Below are 27,377 nucleotides of genomic sequence, written 5' to 3'. Positions count from 1 at the left end.
TTGTCCTTGCCAGCTAAGCCTGGGTGTCATCTTGCGAGCAGGTAATGAGAGAACAGGTAATTACAGTATGTCCTCTATTGGGGGGGTGACATCTCTTTCATTCAGTGGCCTCGAGAGACGTCAGCAGGTGTTTGTCTCCAGTAATTATTTACAATAACTAGATCCAATCATGTGTAATATGTGCCATCACAAAACCAGCCTTGACACACTATTCCTGGAATACTACCTTCATTTATCACATATTGTTTTTTTTTCATTGAGATTATCTAACTCCCGCTTTTTCTCCTCCTGTTTGGGAACATTACGCGCTGGTGTTACAAGTCATGGCTGGATGCTACCTAGACAAGAGCGCTGATTTCCTATGGCCTGATAATATTTTTTGGCACTGGTGACAATTTGTACCCTCTCCAGTCTAAACACTTTATGTAAGCATTTTATGTAATCCTAATGTTGCGTATGATAAGACTAACCGGGCCGCTCGGATCCGCTCGGATCCCCCCCCCCGATAACACACAAGTGACTTTTTCACATTTTTATTCTTCATAATGAAACAGCAGCGCCGATACAAAAACATGCCCTTTGTGGGGATATTTTTTCTTTTTACAAATGTGAAGCCTTAATTCCACATGATGTCGAGGCACTGTGGACAGCACTGGGGTCGGTGATCCTCCATATAGGCAAGCCGAGCGGTTCTGCATCTCTTTATTAATAAAACACTGACTCTGACCGCTTCACCGTGAACAGCAGCTTGGCTCATTCATGCAAAAGAGTACAGACAGAGCAAGATGGAAACTTTTACAAGGATACCTGAGATACTTTAGAGGGCAGAAGTGTGGGTTGAAAGATTTAAAACCCAACTAGGTGAAAAGCAGAAATGCAAAAATGTCAAGAAATCTTCATAAATGTTTGATTGTCCAGGCAGAGCAAGGTTCTGGCAAGTTTTGTGGTTGCTCTCCCTCTGTGTTGTTCACTTTTAACTTAAACTTGAACCCAGCGTTGGGTAGCAAAACATAACAAGCTAGAAAACGGTGTTTTGTGAAACGCTAATAAAATCATCCTCATGTGACAGGCTAACAAAGTGAAAATATTTCTACAAATATACAATAAAAGAGAAAAAAGGCCCTACTGTCATACAGCGAGGGGAAAAAATGTAACACGTTATACATATTTATATTTATATATACTAAAACAAACACTGGATTTCAGAAAATACTCCCAACACGTGCTGACAATGAGTCAGTATACAATAAAATACAGATTATTTACAGAGCATATACAATTGTCCAAACAGACCATGTGTGTAATGCAAAAAAAAAACAAAAAAACATGCACATAAACACTATTTCATTGGAAATATCTATTTGCCTCATGTATTTAGATCCACAAAGGATCTGTAAATATGGTCTACTTTGGCTGGATGTGTACATGACAAAAAGAGGAGGAGAATTGGATCCTTATTCAAGGCAATCAAAGCCAATTAATGCAGGAAAAGGCACAAGTTCAACTGTTATTGATAATCATAAAAGGCACCAGTACATTTCTAGTAGAGCCCAATCATGGACGAAATGAACCACATGACTAAATCGTTTCAGTGTAACAGCTTACAAACACATCACACTGCTTTGACCTTTGCATGGTATTAAAATGCGTTGACTGCGTCTTTAGAAAACATTTGAAATATCGATAAAATATTGTTTCATAGTTAGACATTCATCAAGTGCCTGAAGCATATTTTCCATAGTATGTACAACACGATTCAGTAGACACGTAATTATGTACATATATGTTCAGATCCTCATGTGACTATAATACTGGAAGTCCCTCCACCGCTTCATGTCGTAAAATATCAGAGTTTGTATGACTCTAAAACCAGTTGAGTAGTGTTACTGTACGTATGTGCATGCAGACTTTGGCAGGCTTCTTTCTTGATTGTTCACGTTGAAAAGCAGCAAATGACCGACTGGCTGTGAGTGTACATGTGTTAGTCCTACGCTGCAAAACGATGCTGAGAAGTGCTCCGTGTTTTTCCTCAGGAGGGCCACAGACGCCGTCCCCAAATGTCACATTCACACGCTCGTCTGGTGACAAATACGTTCTGCCTTTTCGCGGCTTGGAAATGACAATGACGACGATGCATTCGGGGACCGTGACATATCAATGGATAAAGTGAAAAACATGTTGATATGTTCATATACCGTGATGAATGTTTAAGGAGGGATTGAGGCCTCTTTGCGAATGTCGCTTCTTAGTGTCCTTCACTGGAGCCTGGCGGATTGTGGATCCAGTCGAGGACGATGAGTGACAAGCTGCCAATCATGAAGACGATTCCCACGACCAGGAAGACGGCCGCCTGTGGAGCGAGACGAGAACAAAATGATATTAAATGTGTTAGGATGAGTCAGGACGCGGCGGGAATCTGGTGAAATCTTTGATACAGCCCAACCTCCTCCGAGGAAAACCGATATCGTGAGAAAGTGCATATGTGTGTTCCTGTGGACTCACTCCAATCTTCTGCGGGGAGCGTAGCGGCACTGTCTTCACCAGGCGGAGGTAAAAGGCCGCAGGGAGGATGAAGATGAGCATAGTGGCTGCCGAGGAACCTGACACAGCAAAAAGGCAGATTCAACAATGTGCAAGCGGGAACATTCCGTATTTTATATCAACAATCCCCAACCTTTCTGCGTCCTACGGAATAGCTTGTGTTCTGTCAAACCCCTGAAGGACTGCTGTGCGGATGGATGTTACAGTACAGTTTTTAAATATTTGATTTAGCGACACAGAAAGCAGGAGAAATTGAAACTAATCACTGACGGCACACATCAGAAAAGTGCAACAACTTGGCTTTGAAAACAACAACTAGCCAACACTCAACACACCCGTCTCAGCTATTGTCAGGTACTGATGTAAATGAATGCTGACTCACCATCGGTATGATAATATAGGGGTTTGATGCGTGTGGGTGACAGACGCAGTGTGTTTTTCATATTCAATATCATTAATGATGAAAATACCAGGTAGTTACTTTTCATTTTAATCCGAAAATAAGGAACAGTCATCTTCTCCCGACGCTCAACGACCTCACCAGTGGCTTGGCTCATTAGCATGGAAGCAAAGGAGCATGAGCGTGATCACATGCATTCAACTTTGACACTGATCTAATGTCTTTGTATGTTATTTATAACAACAACACATAAAACTGATATAATGTACACTTACATCAACTCATTCAATCCCAGACATTTTTTTTTCAAAAACTTTGCCTCTCTGTACCGGCCATTTTTGATGATTTTTCAAGGCACAAACAATATTGCGCCACACCATAAACAACACAAAAAATGGTTGTTTTATGTGAAAATAACAATTTATTTACAAATGTAACACCATGAACAATTTTCACATTTGGATCTGAAGTGTGTGAGTGCATGCATATGCATGCGCGTCATGCAAATTTCCCTTCAATGCTACAAGACGCCGTGCCTTTTCACTTCCTGGTTACTGCGCAGCGTGTATTTCTATGAGAAAGTTCTTATATAAGGACGTTTTTTTTTTTTTTTTGGCTTAAAACTGCACCAAATGTGCTCTTTTCTATTGTGGAGTTGCGTCATCACCTTTTTTGCCTCAAGTGCGGAAAAATGTATAAATCCGTCTTTTAGAGTGAGCGTTTGGGTTGGAGAAAGCCTTATAAATACATCTTTGGTAGCAAATTAGTTAAATTTGATGTAGTTTTTTTGTTTTAAAACAAATGCACTCTTATTACTTAGAATTTGGAGAAAAGCGGAAACTCCGTAACAGGAGAGAGATTGTGTAAATGTTGAGTGTTTTGGCCGTGAAGACCACTTTAAACTGGTCATGGTTTTCTCACGGGACCGCACGGCTTCTAAGACCTGACAAGCCTCCCGCCCTTAGTTTCAATACAACTCACCGATGAAGCCGAAGATGTCCCGGATGGTGGGCACAAAGATGACCAGCATGTTGTTGAAGGCCAAGACGGTGGCTGCGATGATGGCATGGCGAGGCCAGCTGAACCCTCGGCCGCTGAACAGCAAGGTTGTGATGGAGGAGCGGATCTGGGTGGAGAAACGGAAGGAGGCTTGAGTCATTCTTGTAAAAAGAGAATTTTCAGGCCAAAGGTCTACAGACGATGTCATTTGCATGGCAGGCCAATACGTGGTGATGTGTTGTCAATTTTGAGTGCTTATGTGTGTGGAGCCTCCGTCATCACCGTCTTGGCTACGTAGCGGAAGGGGAGGGACTGATTCCAGTATATTGTAATGACCATTCAGAAGGCTGTGAAAACGATATCACCTGTTGTTTAGGCTTTATCAGGACATGCTGAAAGAAGCAGTCTTCAACGTGTGAGCACATGCTATCAGCCAGGAACAACAACAACTCATGGGCCTCACTCCCATACTGAATGACCGAATTGTGTCAAATGCCCACGGATCCTCAGCTAAGACGCCCGGCACTGCTTGAGCCACAGGCAGCCCGTTCAAGCCTCCAGTGGGTGAAAGGTTGGTGGCATCAGGTGTAGCCTGAGGCCCCCGCAGGGAGAGGTTAAGAGGCGGGGCTTGCGGGTGGCCATTCAAAAAGGCAAAGGATTATCTCCTGCAGTGCAAGGGAACCATAGGATTGCATCAGCCGGGCCATGAGAGGAAGGCGGGATTGAATGCAGTGGGGGCGGGGAGGTGTGTCTTTACAGGATGTTTGTTTATTTCCACCAACGATCCTTACTTCCTTTATCTTATGTCTTTTATATCCAGTCAGCTAAGGCGACAAAAGTAGCTTTCTGTTTAGTTTCGTCATGCACTGCTGACAGAGATGTATCCTTTTAAGCGGTACAGTACATTTTCCACAGTCCCAGCCGGGCGACCTTCATTATGACTGTCGGGGGGTGGCCAGCATAATGGCTAAATGGTTGCTGCCAAAAAGAAGTCACAGTTAAAGAGTTATGTGAGATAATGACAATAATTTAAGGGCAACCCCCTTAAAATTCTACAACCTTGCACCCACCCATTCCCCCCCGGCAGCTGTTGCATAATTAGGTCGGCTTGGAAAACTCGAACCAAGACGGGGCATTTCTCTGAAAGGCTCCAAACTATTTGGCACCCAACTGTTACCTGGCGCGAAGCCTTTGGAGCACACTGTGTGATATTTGGACACTTTGTACACTGACTCCTGCTATTTACCTGTCAGCCACCCCCATGCATACACACAATGGGAATGTGGATGAACTAGTAACACAGACAGAATGGGCCAGTCACAACTGGATTTAGTGAGGTGACACTCAAAGCAGGCATGCAGATTTAGCAGTAGATTATCATCAGGGTTTGCAGACGTCTTGGTGCACGCAGTGGTTTTGCAAACGCATTGAAATCTAAAGACGGTGTCATGTAAATATCTCTATATAGGCAATTTCAAACACAGATGTCTGAAAAGTCCCTTTTTATTTCAACAACAATCGATGCATGACGGCTCGCCAGCTGCCTATTCACTTCATTATTTGCAATGGAAACAAAACATACAACAGACTCTACAGAGGCCTCTAGCGAACACCTCGTGTTACTCCAGCGCAGTGGCAGACAAGATACAAGACAAGTTACCTGCAGTAAATCGGAACATTTTTAAATGAACATACACATAGTGTAGTAGTTCTGTATCCTATTAGCTTAGCCACACGTGAGAGTTGAATGCATTTAGTTAAAGAAAGAGTGAAAGAGAAAGCATACATATGATATAATTAGTCAAATGAGGAAATGAAACATTATTCAATAATTATAGATACTGCAGATTAATACTGCACGGTTAATTTTGGGGTGTGGCTTACTTTCTAGAAGCTGATGCAATGTTTTATGAGTATGACTTGAATATCTTAATCAACTAGAGTGTGTTTTATCTGTTATGTTCCTCAACATACAGCGATTAACAGGAAGCCTTGAGTATAAACAGGTCCAAGTAGCATCACTCAAATGTCTTCAAAATTATGTTTTAGGTAATCAGCTCCCATCAGTAAAAGCCTGAGAACTGGGGCATGGGTGCCTCCATGTAAAGCCCCCTCATAATGCACTGAATCCTTGCAAAGCCCTGTGTGAGCTGGCCTCCCTTTTCTATCTACCCTACACGTGATTGTCCCGTCTAAACACATGTGCGTATATATACGACTTCTCCACGGGAGCTGAGGACAGCCAGTCGCAGACAAAGCTAATGTTAATCTCTCGCTGAAGGCCGACAGGCAAAATGAAGGTCAGAGAGGATTCAAGGCTTCGAGATTCTCAAATGTCAGGTGGAAAGTTGGTGACGGCGCTGCTTTCCATCTGATGTCTCAGGAATGGTCATTTGCAGGTTATCAGCTTCAAACCACGGTGGAGGAAATGATAGCTGTGCAATTTGTAAAATGTAACCATATTTTTTTTAAAGAGAAAAGCTGTCTCGTGACAACAGAGCAGTCAGAAGCCAATCCAAATGTTAATGTCCAAGCAGAAGCTGTAATAATTCTGCTTTGGACAAACATACTTAAGATTTGTCAGATCAAAACACTATCGCTGTATCAGACGTCTATCAAAACATGTGATACTATTTTGGAAATTCACTACTTCCTCGTTACCCTCTCTGATAACCCATGATTGGAACTGTAGGTTTTTTTTTTGCACAAAATCTGTTTGTGTCTTTACATAACAAGTCAACATAAATGATTAGCAGCAGCAGGTATAACTGCTGTTATTGTTTTAGTTAGTAATTACTAAATGTACCTGCATTGTACTAAGCTGTACTACTTTTTGTCGCTTTGTTCTCAAGAGCTAAGTCCATCGTGACACCCCTAGTCTTTACACGTACAGTAAACTTGCCTAGCCTCTAAACACAACCCCGCCTGCTATGCCAGCTATTTGGTTAATGCTGTTCTTTCTTAGCGCTAATCACAATAAATGACTAATACAAAGCAAGTTGAGAGTCATGCCCTTACAGGTACTGGCGGGTCTAATAGGTTCTTAGCACTGTTGAACGTTTCATTTAACATGCATTTGTAGGTTATAATAGTAATAGGCATTCTGTTGCATACTTTAGTATAAAATGCCCTGTATTAACACCAGTAAGATTCAGTGCCAATTTTTGCTGCTAAATAACCAAAATACAGTTGCAGTTGTTCATGTTTGGTTTTATCCCCCCGCTCCCCAACTCTGCCTGACAGCAGTGGTCAAGGTGAGGGTTTTTCCACTGTCCACTCTGATCCAGTAAACTTCCATTGCGGAGAAAGCGTGGGGGGGGAGGATCCTCCCCCCGTCTCAGACTACATTCTCTTCACTGGAATAAGTAGGTGGGATGAAGGGGTGAGTGGTGGACGTGTCGGCATTGTGATAATGTGTGTCCGTCACGAGGCTAAAATGTATACACAAGCATCATCTATGACTCATTCAATCACAATGCACAAGTGTGGGATGTGTTTGCATAACAAACACTGCAGCAGGCTCACTGATTACAGGGCTGCTGCTGCCCTCTGGTGGCTTTCTGCAGCTAGTACACCCCAAGACCAGAAAACAGCCATGAGAGTGGAGTATGGTGAACAACGTCCAAACGTTCCAAACACAAACATATTGCAAAATTACGCAGGTAATAGCAAGTGTCAAAAACACCCTCGAATCCAAAACATAGACATAGACAACATAGACATGTTTTATGGTTTTTGCTTGTTTATGGTTTGGCTAATTTCCGTGTTTGGACATTGTGGCCTGTTTGCCCTTTTTGGCCACTGTACTGGATTTAACACTTCCTCTTGATCAGCAGCCAAGTTTGTTCCCCTAAATTTAGGTCCTGGCCATATTTGGCCGGGGAATATGTGAATGAATGCAACAAGGGGTGTTCCTGTGGGCACTGTAATCACAGGCCAACCATTCACACACTGAAGCTGTACTGTACATGTACGTTATGCATGTACTGTTCAAGTATGTGGGTAGGCTTTAACACCCCCTGTCGGTGTGCTTTGGTATTTCACCTTCCAGCACAAGCTCCTGCTGTCATCGTAAATCTGCCAAGAGAACACTTAAGGCATTCTCATTATGACATAAAATACAACCTGCCTTTGCAGCAAATATCTAACAGTAGTATTTATAGTCAGCGATAATCTTAAATGTTGTCATAACATAATCCAATATAAGAGGAAATACTATACATGCTACATAACAGCTATAAAGTTTGTATTCATTATTGTACATATATTATTATCATTGGACCAGTGATTCCAACCAATTGTTTAATTATGTACATAATTGCTGCATGTATCGGCTCAATTACTCAGCTTGGTGATGATGAACTTCATCCTGACTTCATCAATTGCAGTACAATTCCAACACGTATACTGTATGTACCTCCAACTCACACATGTCTCTAGTCCCTGTTACAAGAATGCCTGGATGCATTCGGGGACACTCCGAACAGCACAAAAACAACTTTATAATGTGTGTGTGTATGTGTAAATAAACATGAAGTAACTCTTCTTCCTGATGAACAATTTGCTATATTTAAGTATGCTGGGGAAATACACTTAAAACAAGTACATTTACCTAAAATTACGAGATGTCAGTGAACGCAACCCATAGTTGTTTACAATAACGCCGTTAAAAGTGTGATTCAAATGTTCTTCTACTATTAAAGAGGCTGGTGTTAGACGTAGTTGACCGTGATGATTAATCATGATTAATTATAATTTTAAAATGTGATTAATCTGATTAACATTTTTAATCATTTGATTTTTTTCCCCAGCAGGGATGACCACAACAAGTCAGTTCACGTTTTTGTCTTAGTTTTCTTTTCTGGATGAACTTCCTGACACAACGGTGGCTGGACTTGTAAAAAAAAATTTTAATATTATAGATTTTTACATTATGAATTGAAATCATACCTATTTAATAATAAAATGTAGGCACCACCTTTGTTTACTATGGGGTAAAGGGCAAGTGTTTATTTGAAATGGATTCATTGCGGCATGGTGTGTTTTAGAGCAGAGGCCAGCAAATATGGGCGTATGGATGCAAATGTAGTATTTACGGCATTATTGCCTACTACTATGGCAAGGGTAGGAATACAGTACACTGTTGTGTATGACAGGGAAGGTGATCATAGAAGGCATGCGATTGTATTTTATACATGATACTTACGGGAAAGAGCACGATGGGAACAGTCAGCGTGACGGCAGTCAGAACAGCCAAACGCACAAGCAGCAGCAGCGTGTCAAACTTATAAACCTTGGTGAAGGTGTGAAGCAGCTCCGCCTCCACGTTTTCTGTGATTTGCAAAGGAAACAGCCACTTGTCAAATAACGGACACTGAACATGAGTCTGTTTACATGTTAACAGTTCCTTGGTGCAGGCGTGGTGGACCAGTGTGAGGTGACTGAGATGCGATTACTTGAACCATGTTTGGAGGTGGTGTGGGTTGCAGTGGAATTCACACCCAACTGACTGAAAATAAGCACTAGTTTGTTGGCCAAGTGGGTCATGTTATTATTATTAGACAATGTCTGACATTCAGGATGCATTACTGGTGCCCTGGTATCTTTATCGAGGTGTCTAGTTTAACATTACGGCTGTGAGAGGTCATGTTTGAATGTGCTTTAGATGTCCTGATAGTTAAATTGGTCAACATGTGGTTTCAACATAGATATTGACTCGTTTTACCATAAAAGGTGAGGTAGCCAAACAGTGCAGACATCATGTACATGATGAGCATAGCCAGGATGGACAGGTTGGAGACGTTCTGCATCTTTTTCCGGCTGCGACTGCACAAATAGCAACATATGCATTTCATGTAAGTTTTGTGTAATACATACATTTGGAAAGAAAAGGAGCACACTTACTCTTTGAGCTCACTGTAGATAGGCAGCACCTCGGGGTGACACACAAAGGCAAAGGCCAGGATGGGCACAGTGTATGCCGTCTAGAGAAAAGATATAATATCATTACTGTTGTGTTAAAGCAGAGGTGGGAAAACATTTAGACTCAAAGTTTGGTGGAGGGGTTGTCCATCAAACGTACTTGCTCGCGGTGCAACAAAACGACAACACAACACTTCCATGGCAAGTTGACGCATCACATAAATCAACTATAACTACGTGTCTGACAAACAACAGCTAGGTGCTAACTTAAAACTGTTATTTCCAAATGCCTGCAAGGCATGCTGGGTAGTCTAGCTGCAACAACAAAATGAACTATGAACAATAAAACGGTGACTATCAAAAGTATGTTAACTCCTCCTTGTTTACTTCTCTGACAACCTCCTCAAGTGAAAATGCAACAGAGTACCACAAGCTACCCAGCATGCCTTGCGGTGAGAATACCAAGGTTTTCTTTTCCGGCATGGGTGTTGTGCGTACATATTTATTTGTGCGCCAACATGGTGAAGTAGGTAGGTTACGTTATGCGTCTAAACCAGGGGTCGGGAACCTTTTTGGCTAAGAGAGCCATGAAGGCCAGATATTTTAAAATGTGTATCTGTGAGAGCCATATACATTTTTTTAAACATTGAATGCAATAAAATGTGTGCATTTTTATGTAAGACCAACAGTTTTAGATATAATGGGCTCTAATTACGTAGACCAGGCACACTACCCCACACCAATGGGGTGTGGCCAGCATACTTTCGTGAGCAGCGCAGTGTCTAATAATAAATCAAATACTTGCTGCCATTAATGCAACTTCTGCTGCTGCATAGTTTTGAACCGTATTCAGTACACGTATTTCATTCTTTTGGCCATCTTCACCAGAAGGCTTGGTTCTGCAGCTTTAGCTATTTGACTAAAGGAGGAAAGTTTACATTTACATGTTTTGTTGACATCTCAATGACCGAGGTAGACTACAGCATTACCCAGTAATAATCAAGTTTTGGTGTTTGACCTGGAAAATATCATCAGGAAAGATAGATATGGTTGGCTGTATTGCAGTAGAAAATAGATGGACGAATTAAAATGCATAAGAAAGTTGTTGATTTTAAATATTATTTTTAACAGTCATTTCTGTGATGGTTTACTTTAAAATGTTAGCAAAAATGCATTTTTATTGTGGTAAGAAATGCTTGAGAGCCAGATGCAGTCATCAAAAGAGCCCTACCTGGCTCCCGAGCCATAGGTTCCCTACCTCTGGTCTAAACTAACTAACTAACTAACTAAATCGAAGTCTGTAAAGTTTGCTGACTGGTCCGAACAAAGCCCTGACCTTACTCACTCTTACTTTTTCTGCAATTGTAGCTTATCACAAACAAATCCCAATGAAAACATTATCAAATCCTGTGACCCACTGTGTCATACCTTGGTGTAGTTTCTCAGTAGCATACAAAGAGCACAAATCTCTAAATACAAATGTATGCAAACACAAATGTATGCAAAAGGCATGACACACCTTTAAAACCTAACCATAACCAAACATATTTTGCTACGCCTCGTTTAACGATCCCTCATCATTTAAGTTGACACACCTGTACCATTGCAAGCCTACCTGTGAGTTGAAGACAAAGTATTTGGGAGTGCACATGTCGTCGTCGTCAGGGTGCGGCTCAAAGTGGACGCTGGTCGAGGCGTGAACGTCGTGGCTGTCTGTGATGGACGGGGAAAGGTCCGCTCGCGAGAAGTCCATCTGCGCCGAGCGGTTGTGTAACGCGTACAAGCCCGGCATGTGCGAGGCATCCGTGCTTACGTTGGTCGATGGTTGGTCAAGGAATGGAAGAGGGCACGGTAGCTGGGTTTTCTTATAGATCACCTGGGAAATAATAGTCTTGTTGGGTATATCGCATTTCAGCTGTTGCTATCCCTTTCAGTCAGTATAACACAAGTTTTGTGCATTTGAATGTGATGAGCTCTGATCCTCAGGTTGTTCTAGGAGTGAGGATTTTTTAAAACTTTCTTTTAATCAAGGGAGCTAATATTTTGGTGCAATATGATTTCTTCTTTAAATCAAATTTTATTTGGTGAAGAAATATGTGTGCATTACTGTATAATCTTGCTCAGAACATTTTACTTTGGTCAACCCAAAAGTAACCTTATTTAACACTAAAGTACAATGGATTTAAGTATTCAAAGGCTGTTTTTATGCTGTAGCTGTGGAACTATGCTGTTGGTTGTTGAAATCTCATATAGGGTATTATTAATTAAGAAGATAAACTTACAACTCCCAGGAAGAACACCATGCAAGATAGAGAAAATCCGCTTGTGTAGCCCAAATAACCTGCAAAAGAATAATAGTGTTCTAGATGAATGTACAAAAAAGACAACAAACAGTGGATATCAGTGCTATTTTTTTGCTAACTCACTTCTCATAAACAGCTGCAGATTCACTTTGCTATTTGCTATTTCAGGATATGGGTCACACATTGGACTAACATCCAAAAATAGGCTGATAAAAAAATGTGGGTTCAGAAATAGTTTAAATCTATATCTGGCTGTACCAACGTATTCCATGAAATGGGCTTCTTTTGGAGCCAAATCATTTTTCAACATGATCATCTTTAAAGTTCATGCATGCGAGTGTTCCTTCCAGTAACTTGTACTTGCCAGAGCTGACTAAGATGTTGGTGTTATATTACTTTTGGTTGACTGCAAACAGCTGCAAAGATGTGGCATGGATACAAGTCCACAGCAATAACTGACCGCTTGTAAACCCGAGCAGACAATAATGTTCATTCACTGCCCACAACAGTAGGACAATACATTTATTATTGTCGCTAAGAGGGGTGTACAACTGCACTGCATCATGCCAGTCTGTTAGATTTTATTTTATATATTTTTTAAGTAGTTAGAAAAAGTTGTTCACTCTAGTGGTGATTTTGGCAAATTTAATTTTCATTAAATCTATCAGTGGAAAATGCAATAAATTAAAATAAATGTGAAGATAGTACCACTTTTGGACCATGTTGAAATCTCAAATAGTAGTGTATATACAGTAAGTGTCAATTTCATGTATGATACAGTCATGTGGAAAAATGAGGACACCCCATTTCATTAATGACCGTAAATTTCAGTGTATAAGCCATACCGATACTTAAGTTGCACGTGCCCGTGTCATGAAATGGCATATTATGGTGCTCACAAGTCCGTGAGTCCCAGTCTTATATGACAGGAGCCAATCATGAGGTGTGAAAACACTCAGGACGAGCTTGTCGACCCATTGTAAAATACAGGGGGTTCATTATTCACAATATGACCCATGGTTTTATTATACAATAAACTCATCACGCAGCAGCTTAACACTCAAAAGTTATACCTTTTGTTTGGCAAAACCCATTCATTTGAGGAGCATGGAAAGCATAGAAAATTCTGAATGGTACTGCAGTAGTGTCTCTGTCCACCAGAGAGAGCCAGAGGATCCAGAGCCCAGAGGGAGGCTGGCGTCATTGCAGCGCTCAGACACAATCCTTTACAAGAACTACTACTTTAAAATGTTGGTGTTTTTTTTTATCATTTTAAACTTTTACTGGAACATGCATGTTTGTATATATCTGTTGTACACCTTTGGAGTGTTAAGGTGCGGTGTGGTGAATGGAGTCATGTTAGTAAAGTGTTCTCAGTACAATCACACTGTGAGTCAGACTGTTATGTTGTTATACTGTTAAAGAAAATGACCTCCTGAGATTTCCAACGAGTTGACAAGCTTGTTGTGAGTGTATTAAAAGCACTGAAATCACAGAAATGCCACAAGAATTTATCCATAAGTTAGCCGCAGCACTGTATAAGCCCCAGGGTTCATATTTTAAGAAAAATATACTTATACACCATAATTGATGACACATGCTCAAAATGCTGAATCAGCGAAACACACTAAAGTTACTTTTTGCAGAGAGCATTGAGCTGTGTGAGAAATGTCATTATGATCCAACTTATAGGGTTTAATAACAGCGCCACCATGTGGTGTACTTGTCAGAAAATATGCAGATGCGTGTGAACACTTACCCAGATTTTTAAGTAGAGACAAGGGGAAAATAATTCCAATGGACACGAATATCACCAGGTAGTTTCCATTGAGGTACCATTCACTGCAATCACAGTGTAAACCAGTTATAGAATACATATATAACGTTCATACTTACATCATAATCACTTTGACTTACCCAGTATTTTCTTCTAAACCCAAGAACGCCCGAATCACTTCTGGCAGCTCGTATTTCACAATAAAGAGGTAGCTAGACATGGCTGCAAGATGATATCAGATTAAAAAGAGTAAAGGAATGTGTATCCCTGAATTTGAAGCCTGCATCTTACCGCCAATATTTTGCATTATTATGGATCCAAATGCTGCTATTTTCCCAGGCCAACCAAATGCCCTCTCTCCCAGTTTTTCGTAGATTAGTGACCCTGCCACAACAGACAAATTCACTGACATTTAGACACCAAATAAACTTCAAGCATCGTGACTTAAGGAAATACTGGCTTTTGGCTATTGGCCTTTTCACTACCGGGCAGAAAATCCTTGTTTTTTGGAGTCAAATAAAATACTAACCTCCTTCTTTAGCCGTCATAAGAAGCAGATGTACAGAATACAAGGAGAGGATGGCAACACCGATAAGGAGGAGTCTAAAAAAAAAAGCAAGGAAAGCATTAACTGACCAGGAATCCTTATTGTAATTGTAATCATGCAGCACGTAACATATTAGTATAATAGTCAGTTTATGAGCTGGGCATGAGCAATGGATGGAGGGGGCATTTAGATCCATAAATGCTGATTGTGCATGTGGACCACAAGGAGGTGAAACGTAGCAAGTGGGTGGTCATTTCATTGACACACACATGTTTTATCAGTCAGTTAGTATTGTATGGTGACACTTACGTGAACAGTATAATGCCAGTGTTGGCCATGGCGTAGGACAGGCCCAGGATCCCGCTGCCCATTATGGCATTGCTCAAGTTAAAGACCGACATTCCAAAGGAGGTATGGCCTGGATGCTGATTGCATAGAAAAGATAGTGAGAGAAATGAGAAGGAGTACAAAAAGTCATCATGCGCAGGTGGTCTTCAGGTTACGTACTAGTTCTGTTCCTAGACTGTGATATAAGTTGAGTTTTGGTGCCTATATTCTACCTAAATTCACTCCTAAGTCACTCACACTGTACACAAGAATGCACAGGGGACATACTACAATACAGCAATAAAACACCAAACACAACAAACGCTGTGGTGTATTAATAGTGGGCTTTTTAGGGGTGTCCCATTACATGCATGTCTCACCTAAGGATTGTGGATGATGGGCAAAATTCCAAAAACAGTGCAGTTTCCCTTTAACTCATTCAATACCAAAGAATGCCTGATCCTAACTACATATTTATACGTCGTTCACATTTTGTCTTTGGTGCGAGAGGCAAAAAGAGGTGATGAAGCAACTCTGTACTAATGCATTAACGCTTCAGAGCACTTTTACGGTAGAAGAAGTGCATTTGCTAGGCAGGGATCATGCTAATGTGCAAATCACACATGACTGGAAGGAGGAAGTGAGAGAGCGTGGGGGAATGTAGCATACAAAATAGTTTCTGCTGTTATATTTGTAAATGAGCGGTTATTTTGATGGAAAACAACCACTTTTTTTTGTGTTGTTTATGTTGGTATGCTTGTTGTGTTTCTAGTCGGGGACTGATATATTTCTGAAACTTACCCATGTTCTATTGCCGGTTACCAAAGAACGGAAAAAGGTAGCTGACTAACTTTTTTATGATGAAAGACAGGAGTCCGATCTTTCTTTTGGTAGATTACATGTTTATAAAGCCAAAGAATATTCTGTGTGGATTGAAAATTGTCTAAAATGGGCGGTACTGAAGGATTTGTCTTTTGAAAAATAGTTCGTATTGAATGAGTTAATGAGCAAGCAACCAATATTGAATATTTCTGCGGTACGTGGCACTGTAGCTAGCTCTCGAGGAAGTCTCATGACCAAAATTTCCATCCAACCATCCGTCCATCTGGGGTATGCTGGAGCCTATCCCAGCTGTCTTCGGGCAAGAGGCGGGGTACACCCTGGACTGGTCGCCAGCCAATCACAGGACAACCAAATTGTAATTTAAAAATAATTTGTCAACCAAGGAATATCTGTAACTGTAAAAATTGTGCTATGTTCTGTGCTTCTGTGTTCTGAGCGAGCTTACATATTCTTCATGGTACTCTTCATATTTCTTCTTCTTCATGATGCCATTCGCCAGGAACTTTTGGCTCTCGCCATCCTCGTTGTCGTCCAGAAACTGACTGTAGAAGCAGAAAATGCACACAAAGAGGTTACAGTAGTTGCATGTTGTACACTTCCTCAGGCCGTCAGTAGGTTTTCTTGTGAGATTATACGGAACACTGCTGACCTGTTAATGGTGGCCTTTTCCGAATCGATGGGCTCCGTGTAACGGTCATCCAAACTGTCGGTGCTGTCATCGTCAGCCTCCGTCGACACTTTCCTCAGCTCCATCCGATCCACAACACTCGGCATAGTAGCTCACAGCACAGCAGGACAAGAGAAGGAAGTTGTCCTCAGATGCCAACTTTGTTGCTCAGCGACAATGGGTTCCTTTAAATGCTTGCACAGTCTGTTGTTTTACCTGTGAGTAAGAGAAAAGCAAATGCACGCTAAGAGTACTTCAGGGGCTTAAATAACGCATGTGGTCTTTTTGGCTTGATGGAGATCATGCTTCAGAGAGTCTGCGCCATTTCCTGGAGCTATTTGTTTTGTTACCTCATAGAGGAAAGCAGTTGCTTGGTGCAACATGAGCACCTCTCTTCGTCCAAAACTATCTGGGCTCTGGTTCCATATATTGCACCATTGGTTTTAGTATTTGTTGACAAAATGCCAAATAGTGGTTCTTCTTTTGTTCTCTTTGGTGAAATATTATATACGCCAAGATTACTGGCCGCAGTAAAGTAAACAAACACTGAAAGTAGGCCAAGGATGCAATGAGTTCTTCAGCCATGAAGAGGCCTCCTTGTTCACTCCCCCACTTTATGGAGGGAGGCCGACTTCACAATTTCCATGTGCAGCTTAACATCATTATGTTATGTAATGTCCGCATTCGATGTAACCCAAATTGTTGTGTCACATTCTCACAAAGAGCTCTTAGATAGGAACTATCGGTCAAGCCAAGCCAAAAGTGGATTATTTATTTATTATTATGTTGAAGCAACTGAGGCAAAAGGGCGTGCACTACTTGGTTTCAACCAGCAGAGGCGCTACCAAATTGAATTTTGTCTCACTTAATAAGGTACACAAAAATACAGTAGTTATTGAGGAACTAATGCAGAACGAATGAGGATCTAATGATTAAGGCACATAGATTTTGAGTAGTTACTGAGGAATTAATGAAGAACTAATAAAACACTAATGACCAAGGTACATAGGATTAGAGTAGTTACCGAGGAACTAATGAAGAACTAATGAGTAGAGTAGTTCCCAAGGAACTAAGGCATATTCATTTGGAGTAGTTACCGAGGAGCTAATGAGTAGAGTAGATACTGAGGAACTAATGAAAAAGGAACTAATGACTAAGGCACATAGAATTAGAGGAGTTACTGATGAACTAATGAGGAACTAATGAGTAGAGTAGTTCCCGAGGAACTAAAGCATATTCATTTTTGAGGAACTAATGAGTAGAGTGGTTACCGAGGAACTAAGGCACATAGATTTAGAGTAGACAGTGAGGAAATAATGAGGAACTAATAAGAAACTAATGACTAAGGCACATAGAATTAGAGTAGTTACTGAGGAACTAATGAGGAACTAATTACTAAGGCACATAGAATTAGAGTAGTTACTGAGGAACAAATGAGTAGAGTAGTTACCGAGAAACTAAGGTATATTCATTTAGAGTAGTTACTGAGGAACTAAGGCACATAGATTTAGAGTAGATAACGAGGAACTAATTAGTAGAGTAGCCCCCGAGGAATGATGAATAATGAGGAATTCATGAGTAGAGTAGTTACTGAAGAACTAAGACACATACGTATACATTTAGAGTAGTTATTGTGGAACTAATGAGTAGTGGTGAGGGTTAGGTAAGTTTGTTCCTCATTAACTACTGTAATTTTGTGTACCGGTAACATATTGTAAAATGTTACCTCAAATTTAAATCGTTTGCTATCATTAGCATTCACAACATTTTGGGAGAGATTGTCCATTCCTATCACAGAAAATAATAATGAATAATAATTTAAATAATAATTTAAATCGTCAGGTAAGGTTCAAGTACCCATCCCTGCACAGAACCAAACCTTCAGAGATACCCACTTACTATATATGCCAGAATTATGTCACTGCAGTCAATGTATTAATTAAGGGTGTTCCCTATTCAATATTGATATTGGCCTGCATATAAAATCCATATTGCCACAAGCAGTCCATTCCAGACTCCGCCCAGCACATCTATGTAGCATGTGATCACAATAACAGCATGGGCTAACGTGTTAAGCAAGAAGTATCAGCCATGTAGGCCGTGTGTGTGTGTATTTTTCGTTAACGTGACAAAGACGTTGCACTTGACACTTGTCATGCACGAGTTTCTACAGAAGCGGGGATGTTTAATACGACCGACGTCATCTCACAATGGAAACTGTCAAGGAATGACAAGAAGTCATTAGCTACAACAGAAAAAGATTTTAGATTTCAGATTTAAGAGCTTAATTGAGCGGCCACTACGCAGTGGATAAAACTATAAGATTGTTAGTTATGTAATAAGTGTGATTGCTCCAGGGCTCCCCCTAGAGTTAGCAAGTGTAATGTAAGTGTACTTGTTGAACTTGTTGATTATTGCATTGCACTGACAAAGGCACACACAACATGGCCACGGTAAGTTTCCGTTGCACAAGGCCGGTATCATGCACTCCATGACATCAAAGGTCATCAAGCGGAAACAATAAAGGTGCTGAATACTCGTTCTGCGTCTGTCTCTGTCGAAAGAAGCGGCTGAGCAGCATCTTTGCATCACAATACACAAGCTGTGTTTACAGTCAATAGGGGGCCGTGAATTGACATCAGAGGTGTTTAAAACGCTTGACCCTCACTCCTGACTTGATCTGACCAGCAAGTCTCTGTTAGCGATATGCTTCTGTTCCGCCTCTGAACCCCGGATGGAAGCGTGAGTAAAGCAGTGGCGATTATGCGTGTGTATTACCGTTAACAACCATATCACATACCCACGAATACGCCTAATCTCCTTTGTGCTATGTGGCCAGACAGAAATGTTTAGACTTTTCGTTGCCAAGAGGATTAACCTGTCTAACTGGGTTACCCTCACATATAATACTTCCCCTCTTGCAACCATAATATTGTCCATACTTTTTGTGCAGGCTTTTTCATGCATTTTTAGTGACATGTGTCTTTGCTCAGTTTGCATGGAGAAACATTGAATGATCCCCAGGGTCATTTTTGCATTCTCCGAGAAACCCGCATTCTGCCAAATATGTCCTAAAAAAGCACAAGCTATCATAATCACAGCTTTTCCACTCTAGTTTCCAGCTGTTGTGTTTATGTTAAATGTCAACAGGGTCACACACTGACCTCGTTTTTCGGGGATACGTTTTATTGAACACCTTTACGCATGAATACATGTTCAGTTGTTCCAATGCTGTATGGCAAAAAATACTGACACAGATTCATATTACCTAATCAAACACGCCAAGGCATAAATAACACAGTGTAGTGATAACAACAGGCCATGCAATAACAGGCAATAAGCTATAGGTTGCATTAACAGAAAGAAGGGATTCTGATCCTATTTCTCCTCCTCCGCCCAAACAAAGTCTTGCATCAGCCAACCAGTTGAGGGCAAAATTATTTCAGCAGACAGCAGAGAAGTGCAGAAAGTGGACAGAAGCTGTCTTCTTCAAATATACCCTGCAGCAAGAAACATTTTCTATGGTGAATTAAAACAAAACAAGCATACTCACAGAGAAGATCCGTGGAAAATAAACTTCTCCTTTTTGTTAAAAAGATGCTTTTAAATAACGGAGATGTGAATGGTTGAGGAGCTGCAGCTATTTTGTAACTCAGGTGAGAAAGGAGGCTTTTAAAAGGGGGAAGGGAGGACCTCTGTCACCCAATCAGGACAGGGCTCTCCATTGCCTCTACAAGTGCCAAACTCTCTTGCTTGTGCATACGCGCGCGCACACACACACTGCCTCAATACAAAATACACCAAGTTAGACAACTTAAGTCTGAGTATAGTTTGTCACATTGTTAAATACGCCTTCATAAGGTGATCACATGACACGTCACATGAGCGACTCCAAATAAGTGATGGTCAGTCCCTGTACACACGCACATGGCCAGCTGCATGGTGAACAACTGTTGGGCAGTAGGTGTGGTAGGCTGTGCCGCCAGTCGGCCAATCAGAGCGCAACGTTGGAGAGGGATGTCGCTGTGCCCAAGGTCATGTACATGTCAGGGATGAGGCGGTGTTATCTCGGTCCAGTTCGTAGTGTCCAAATAAAGGAAAACATGCACTATGCCTCAACTTTAGCTTGAAGTGGACTTGGCTGTGAAGAGCATCCTCTGATAGTTTTCATAGTTTTCAATTAGTTTAATCACCCAAGTTGTACTGTGCTTTGCATTAAATCAACTTTTAATTTTTTTCTCTGTTTTTTTTGTTTTTTAATTCTAACTTAGATACATATTGGTTTTTAATGGCGCTATCCGCAGAGCTTCCTTCAACATTTTCCAGCAGGAAGATGCCTTGACATGTCATGATGATGTGCAACTGCACATTTTGTAAGTAAAACACTATATACTCTAGGCCTATAATTGTTTCTTAATGCAAAGAAAATGACTTTAAAATGTGCTGAATCACTGTGAGAGGCATATTATAGGGTTTCAAGTATCAAAAATAGGCTTATTTAGGGCTTTTTATGGCTGCATCCATTATTTGTGGTTTTGGATGTAACCTCTGCAAATAGGCCTTCATAGTTTGGTTTGGCAAACCAGTTCACCATAATACAGGTCATCATGTGCACCCTGGCACCATTTATACATCACATTCTTATTTTAAAGAGCAGGGTGCACAGTGTCGGTGGCTAAATGAACGTGAGCTACAAATGATGTTTTAAAGGATGTTGCAAAAATGTCACTAAAATGACATGCTACAGCAGTGCGGCAACATTCCATAAATAGTTTCCTTGAAGTATGTGTGTGTCAGTTCACATAAATTCTCAGCCAGTCACCTGTGACCACAACGCTGTGATATACTAACCAGGAACCTTTGCGGGGGATGGTGCCCTTCTCGACGCTTCTCAGTGAAGATCCCTCAAAAACTGTGTACTTAAAGCAGAGTTAGGCCCTCCAAAACGACTCCATCGTCTCCATCACTTTTACCTGAAAACACAAGTTTCCTAGCAACGGGGAGGGCTGTTCACTGTTCACCTGTGTTGACATACCCCTGTTATGAAATGGCAGATTGCCACATATATTCACACACCACCATGGAATTTACCACCATTGATAAGTTCTGTGTAAACAGGACTATGACGTCTTTGAAGGAGGTTCCTTTGTACTGTTTTTTGCAAAGCTAACCAGTTAATCATATTGATGGATAAACCACATATAGAACGACATAAATGACTACATTTGCTTGCATTTGGGCTTCAGATTTGTATTTGTAAATACTCGAAATCCAGGTTCCTATAGGCCAAAATGCTGCAAGCTTTTTGTGAAACTGACTTTTTATGTCAATTTTTAGGATGCCTTCCTATATTTGCTGTAGGTTTTGGCCTTGTAACTTCCTCCTGTTTGTTTCTATAGATATTTTATAAATATTGGACTGTAGTTATTCTAACATTTCAATTTGAAGCACTTTTCCTTGTGAAAGTTGCTGTATAAACAAACATTAGCTTCAAGAGCCGGTAAACAAGACGCCAAGTGGGGCATGTTTGTGTCATCATCATAGTATGGGGTTGTTAACCTCCTCTTTTGACCAAAACATCTCCAGTGTGACGCACTTGTAGACAATCAGTCCGTCCTGGAATCACAGAAGTGGGGCAGGCCCTCCCGCAGATGTGTGTCCACAGGAAATATCTCTAATAAGCAGGTCAGAAACAACACATTTTACTTATATATATTCACGCAGAAACATGAAATATAACAGAAGTAGTATACATAAATTCAAAAACAAATAGAACTTGAACTTGGGAAGAGCACTCCAGTCGGCTGTTAAGAACCTTAAGATCACGTTGAAAAACTTCACAGTGCCCGCAGGGCCTCTAAGAATTTCACAGGTCTGAGACAACGTATATTTCTAGCCCCTGCGTGCCAAACCTAGTGGCTCTATCAACTTGTTTGCAGGTTAGCGATATGACATAATAGCATCATATGACACAGGCAAGACGTTGATTACACGGTCTACAATGTGGTCTATATATTATTGGTGGAACAGCCTCTATTGTTATTGTCCACAGGACTTTTATTCATTAACACATTAACACACACACCTATTCCTTGATTAACTGCAGGGAACATTTTATATTAGGTGTAAGGGGATGGGAGAAGCTCTCTCTGAATGTTCTAAACTCCTGTTTCCTAGTGTTTCTTCTCAACATTCACCGTCAACAAACTAGTTGAGACTGCATCCACAGCACCTTTACTCGCATCACTCAAGTAGTGTACTCCATTTTGCCTCAGTTGCTTCAACAGCGACCAATACCACAAAACATTCATGACAATAAATCAATCAAACAACAGGCTTTTATCAAGAAATGTGACTGGTTGACAATTCGCTTACAACATTTAACTTAGTAAATGGAATATTTTCATCAAGAGTGCAAAGAAAACCTGTTTATGACCTTCTATACACGTTTTGTAACATTATTAGAGCCCTCTTGACATGAAATAACACCCCTATAGTCACCTTGACACTTGTATTACACAATATCCATCCATCTTCTAGTCCGCAACCCTAACTAGGGTCGTGGGGATATGCTGGAGCCTATCCCAGCTGACACGAGAGGCGGCGTACAACCTCGACTGGTGTCTGGTGACCGGTCGCTAGCCACGTAGAGACACTCACATTCATATCTACATGCATGTTTCTGGAATGTGGGAGAAAATTGAGTACTAGGAGAACGGGAGAGCATGCAAACTCCACACTGAGATGCCAACGGTGATTCAAACGCGGATCTCCTGGCTGTGTGGCCAACATGCCACGGTGCTATTACCCAATATTGTAATAGGGCGCCATGTAGTAAACAAACAATGCATTAGCAATTAAGCAAATAAGCCATTTACAGACTCGTGCTTGTGTGTGTTGGTATAAATGTGTTCCCCTCGGGGAACTGAGTAAAGGATGGACTACATTTTATCATTGTCCTTGAATGCCTTATTTTGAGCCATTTTTATGCTTGAAAATTCTTAATTGAAGAAGAAATGTGCTTAAATCTGCATATTTTTGGACTAACTATAGGCTGTATTCAACCACAAAACAGTGTGTTTTATTAATTCATCTGTTTTGAAAGGCGGTGATGGATTGAAACGGCAACATGTGCAAAGTGGCCTTTTTATGGGTATGTCTATTATTATTCACGTTTTTTCGCCATTTGTGGGGAGTCACCTACTGTACATGTTACAGGTTATTTGTCTTAATACGTAACTTTTTTAATGCTGTTAGTGTTGTCACAGCGAGTAAACTCCATTCCGTAGAGGGAGTCCAGAAACAAGGCCTGAATTGTTGCTTCCTTCCACTTTATTTTTCTGTCACCACATAACACATGTAGCCAATGCAGCTTCCATTTATTTTCGTTGGTCGGCCCCGATTTCCAACTGCCACGTTGTCAGAGGGAACTACACGAACACAAAAGCTTTAGACAGAACTCGGAATCTGTCTGTGTTCCCACCTGGGAGGAATTTATCACACATCGGACATGTTGAGATAACAACCACCTTCCCATTTCTTCTTCTTCTGACATGACAGTGTAAACATTATGATGAAATGCATCTATTGGAATAATAACGTATGATAGATCCATCAACTTAAACATGGCCTTTTGTTCGAGCACCTGGTGTGTCCTCACCTTATTTCTGACCTGCTCTTATCTCTTATCACTTTCCACTGATCTGCCGACAGTTGCGTGACGACAGAGACATTTGCTTTTTTTTTTTTTTTTACAACTTGTAATTCGTTGTATACGTTCCTGGCTTATTTGAAGGTTAATGGGTTCAGCCCTAGAGATCCTGATGTTCCCAGGAGGATTTGTTTAACATAGCGCAGTGCAAAGGTAGATGACTCCTAAGCCAAAAGACTAGGACAGTCTATCCACATCATTCATACACCAACATTTAGTGCACTTTATCTTCATTTCATTATGTAACACATCATCTACACATCCATTTTTTGTACCGCTTGTCCTTACTAGGGTTACAGGTATGCTGGAGCCTATCCCAGCCATCTTTGTGCAGCCAGACATATAGACAAACAATCATTCGCACTCACGTTCACACCAACTGGAATGTGGGAGGAAGCCGAAGTACCCGGAGAGAACCCACGCACACACAGAGAGAACATGCAATCTCCACACAGAGATGTTCCAATGTATCAACATCAAGCTGTAAAACATGAACGTCATCAACGAGAACCAAGTGTCCAAAGCAGCTGTGTCGGCAAACATCCCTTCATGTTTCCAAGATCTTGAATGAGACGCCGGGACCCCGTGGCTGACCTCTGACGACCATGCAGCGGGTGAAAAGAGGGAAACAAATTCCCCCTCTGAGTACCGCCATGATGTTCCACTCACTGTTTTCCATGAGAAGAGGATCGGGCACCTTTGGTGAACCCTGTGACGCGTTTAAGGGCGTTTATTAGCTCAGCGCATGTCTGGACATGTTGTACATTGATTTCAGATGAATAGCCTTGACACCGCACTGCTAAATTCTCGACCGCAGTGTTACCACAACATAAACTTTTGCCCTAGCAAACATTACTTAGGTCTATATTGCCTCATATGCATCATCATTTACCTCTTTTCCGGCCACTGTGCCTTTAAAAGGTAATCAATCGATTGCATCGATGCTAGGAAATAAAGCATGGGTTTAAGCATGGTTTGATTTGGTGCAAGTTGATTAAAGTCCAACTTTAATGAGATGTCATCTTGTAAAAACAAAAAAAGGATTCAAGTAGCAGTGTATAGAAATAGCAACACTAGGGTAGATGCTATTCATTTACCATGGTTGCATATATAACATATAACAGTAGAGGGAGCTCTGCATAATAATGAAGGAAGAGTTTTACTGTGTCTGCAAGTCAGTTCTATAACATAATTGATGCCTGGGTTAAAATGAAGCTACACATGCATTGAATGGATACTTCTTTGAGGTCACTGGTGGTTACATAAGAAGTACATATACGTATATATATATATATATATATATATGAAGCAGGCCAAGGGGGAATATATGCATGGTCACTGTGTATTTATAGCAACCAGAGAGAGGCAACCATAGGCTGAACATGTCACTAAAATATGCCCTTCCTCCACATACTCCAAGCTCAACCTGTTTTTTGTGGCAGGTCAAGACCAGTCACACAAGTGTGTATAAATATGTGTGTGGTCAGGTTGTGTTGCTTCATAGTGGCTTAAGACCAGGATAAACATGTAGCAGAAAAGCGGCGATAAGCCACACAATGGAACAATATGGAAAATGTAGGTCAAGCTTTGTGTATGCAATTGGAAAACTTGTCCATCATTATAGTTCAGGTTGTCCTTTTGACACGTCGTCTTGAGCAGTGGAGTTGTACAAAATTTGACTGAGAAGTGGAGCAATTTCACTTTTCTTTAGACTTGTCCTTATTATACATTCATGAATGTACATACACTCGTTCCTCATTTATCACTGTTAACCTGTCCCATGTTTATGTTTGTTTAGGACTATTAGCCCTGTATCCATGAAAGAACACCCCTCTATCACCTTTACACCTATTATTCTTTGTTACCACCACATTGCTCAACTGCAATGTCAGGCTACGGGATCACTGCAAGGACGCAAGACTTTAAACATTTGCAACCTAGCGAGCCTTCAATTGATTCTAAACTTAAGAAATGGTTTAAAACAGAGTGTGAAGAAGGACAAATAAGCCAAAAACTTACCATTTCCACACTGAATGGGAGGGGGACTACTTATTACTCAATCATGTTGGTCATGCACTGTGACAGTAATCATTACATAACGCGTAGTGGCCAGAATACTACATACGTATACCTTTGTCTATATTGTTTGACTAATAATTGGCCATAGTCAACCGCAAAACAGTTCGTTTTTTAAAAAAAAAACACTTTTATTATTGCAAGGCACGACTATACTGTGGAGTGTACCATGTTTTTAACTTGATGGATTATTTTCAGTCTTTCTATTCATTTGTATCAAGAAAGTGCCCTGTCATCTGTCCTTCCAGGACCTCCCACTAAGGAACCCCAGAAAGACCAGAACTATACAAACAGTCTAAAAGTAATCACAGGATTGCATCCTCAATTTCAAGCAAGAAAAACGTGATTCACAGTTTTTCCAGACTCTTATATGAACTCAGTGTACCTTTTTGGCCTAAAGTAATGCATATTGTGCCTTAAGCCCCAAATATGACAGAGAAACCATTATAATTGATAAATGTACTAATTTATTCTGCACAAAACACTACTCTAGGATTTATCCAGTCTTTGCTTAAAGTAACAGCATCTCCACCACCGCCCGATCCCGATTGCAGCGATAACACATGAATTAGCTCACCAAAGAAAATAAAAAAAACAACATTCCACATTGCAACTCAGTCATTATCTCCCCAAATCGTGTTTCACCCACGCCATGTGAGCCCCGCTGAGCCTTTTTGTTTTGTTCTCCAACGCGTGGAAAGCGAGCTAAGACGTGGCAAAAACAAACTAAATACGCTCAAATGTTCACTTTGGTGGAAAAAGTGTGCAACTGGTGCGGCAAGACGTGGACGTGTTTAGCAGCGTTGTCAACATAAGACGTTATGATTGTCTCTCAATCGAGACGACTTTTTTTCGCGCTTCTGGCAACACCCTGCATGAAGCGCTACTGTTGCTTTCTCCTCTCTTTTAAAACAATAATCATCCGCAAGAAATGTCTTCAAGCGATTTCTATAATAACTTCACAGCGTGCAACATGAGTGTGTGCGGTTTTGTCTGGCGCATGAAAGCTGCACAGCATTCCAGCCTATTAAATAATAATAATTAATAATGTTTAACCACCCAGACGCTACCAGGCAGTAAATGAAAAGCTTAAGAGAAAGAAAAGGCAGTATAAAAGGTCTTACCCGATGGAAGTGGTGGACTGTTAAGAGCCGCAGCAGCAGTAGCAGTAGAGGAGGACTATTGGAAACAAGAGATGGAGACCCTTCCCATTTAACAGGCAAGGAGACTGAGTGGAAATTTCCATGTGCCATGTGATGACGGC

The 27,377-nt window shown here is 41.0% G+C and overlaps 1 protein-coding gene across 3 annotated transcripts; it reads right to left on the bottom strand.

The window, feature by feature from the left end:
• Positions 1 to 517: 517 nt before the first annotated feature.
• slc38a4 (solute carrier family 38 member 4) lies at positions 518 to 27,377 on the bottom strand. Of its 3 annotated transcripts, none has more exons than XM_058078069.1 (16): positions 27,238 to 27,377; positions 16,309 to 16,542; positions 16,105 to 16,201; positions 14,799 to 14,914; positions 14,472 to 14,545; positions 14,234 to 14,326; positions 14,083 to 14,164; positions 13,925 to 14,007; positions 12,145 to 12,203; positions 11,478 to 11,738; positions 9,845 to 9,924; positions 9,666 to 9,766; positions 9,147 to 9,271; positions 3,923 to 4,067; positions 2,503 to 2,600; positions 518 to 2,350 (listed from the first exon to the last, which is right to left on the bottom strand). In XM_058078069.1, the coding sequence occupies exons 2-16, from the start codon at positions 16,431 to 16,433 to the stop codon at positions 2,246 to 2,248; spliced, it is 1,644 nt and encodes a 547-aa protein (XP_057934052.1). In that variant the 5' UTR covers positions 16,434 to 16,542; positions 27,238 to 27,377; the 3' UTR covers positions 518 to 2,245. The 3 variants fall into 3 exon arrangements, with proteins under 3 accessions (XP_057934052.1, XP_057934051.1, XP_057934050.1); XM_058078068.1 differs by lacking the exon at positions 27,238 to 27,377 and adding an exon at positions 21,178 to 23,195; XM_058078067.1 differs by lacking the exon at positions 27,238 to 27,377 and adding an exon at positions 19,880 to 20,706.

The sequence above is a fragment of the Doryrhamphus excisus genome, chromosome 7, assembly GCF_030265055.1.
Source record: "Doryrhamphus excisus isolate RoL2022-K1 chromosome 7, RoL_Dexc_1.0, whole genome shotgun sequence".
Lineage (NCBI taxonomy): Eukaryota > Metazoa > Chordata > Actinopteri > Syngnathiformes > Syngnathidae > Doryrhamphus > Doryrhamphus excisus.
The sequence above is the reverse complement of the archived record's forward strand: the minus strand, read 5'-3'. Positions and strand labels throughout refer to the sequence as shown.

Excerpts from the sequence above, each read along its gene's own strand:
- slc38a4 (XM_058078069.1), bottom strand. The coding sequence starts at position 16,433 with ATGCCGAGTGTTGTGGATCGGATGGAGCTGAGGAAAGTGTCGACGGAG. Across the intron at positions 14,327-14,471 it reads TATGACGGCTAAAGAAGGAG|GGTCACTAATCTACGAAAAA; the intron begins GTTAGTATTTTA and ends CTGTTGTGGCAG. Across the intron at positions 14,008-14,082 it reads GGTTTAGAAGAAAATACTGG|TGAATGGTACCTCAATGGAA; the intron begins GTAAGTCAAAGT and ends CTGTGATTGCAG.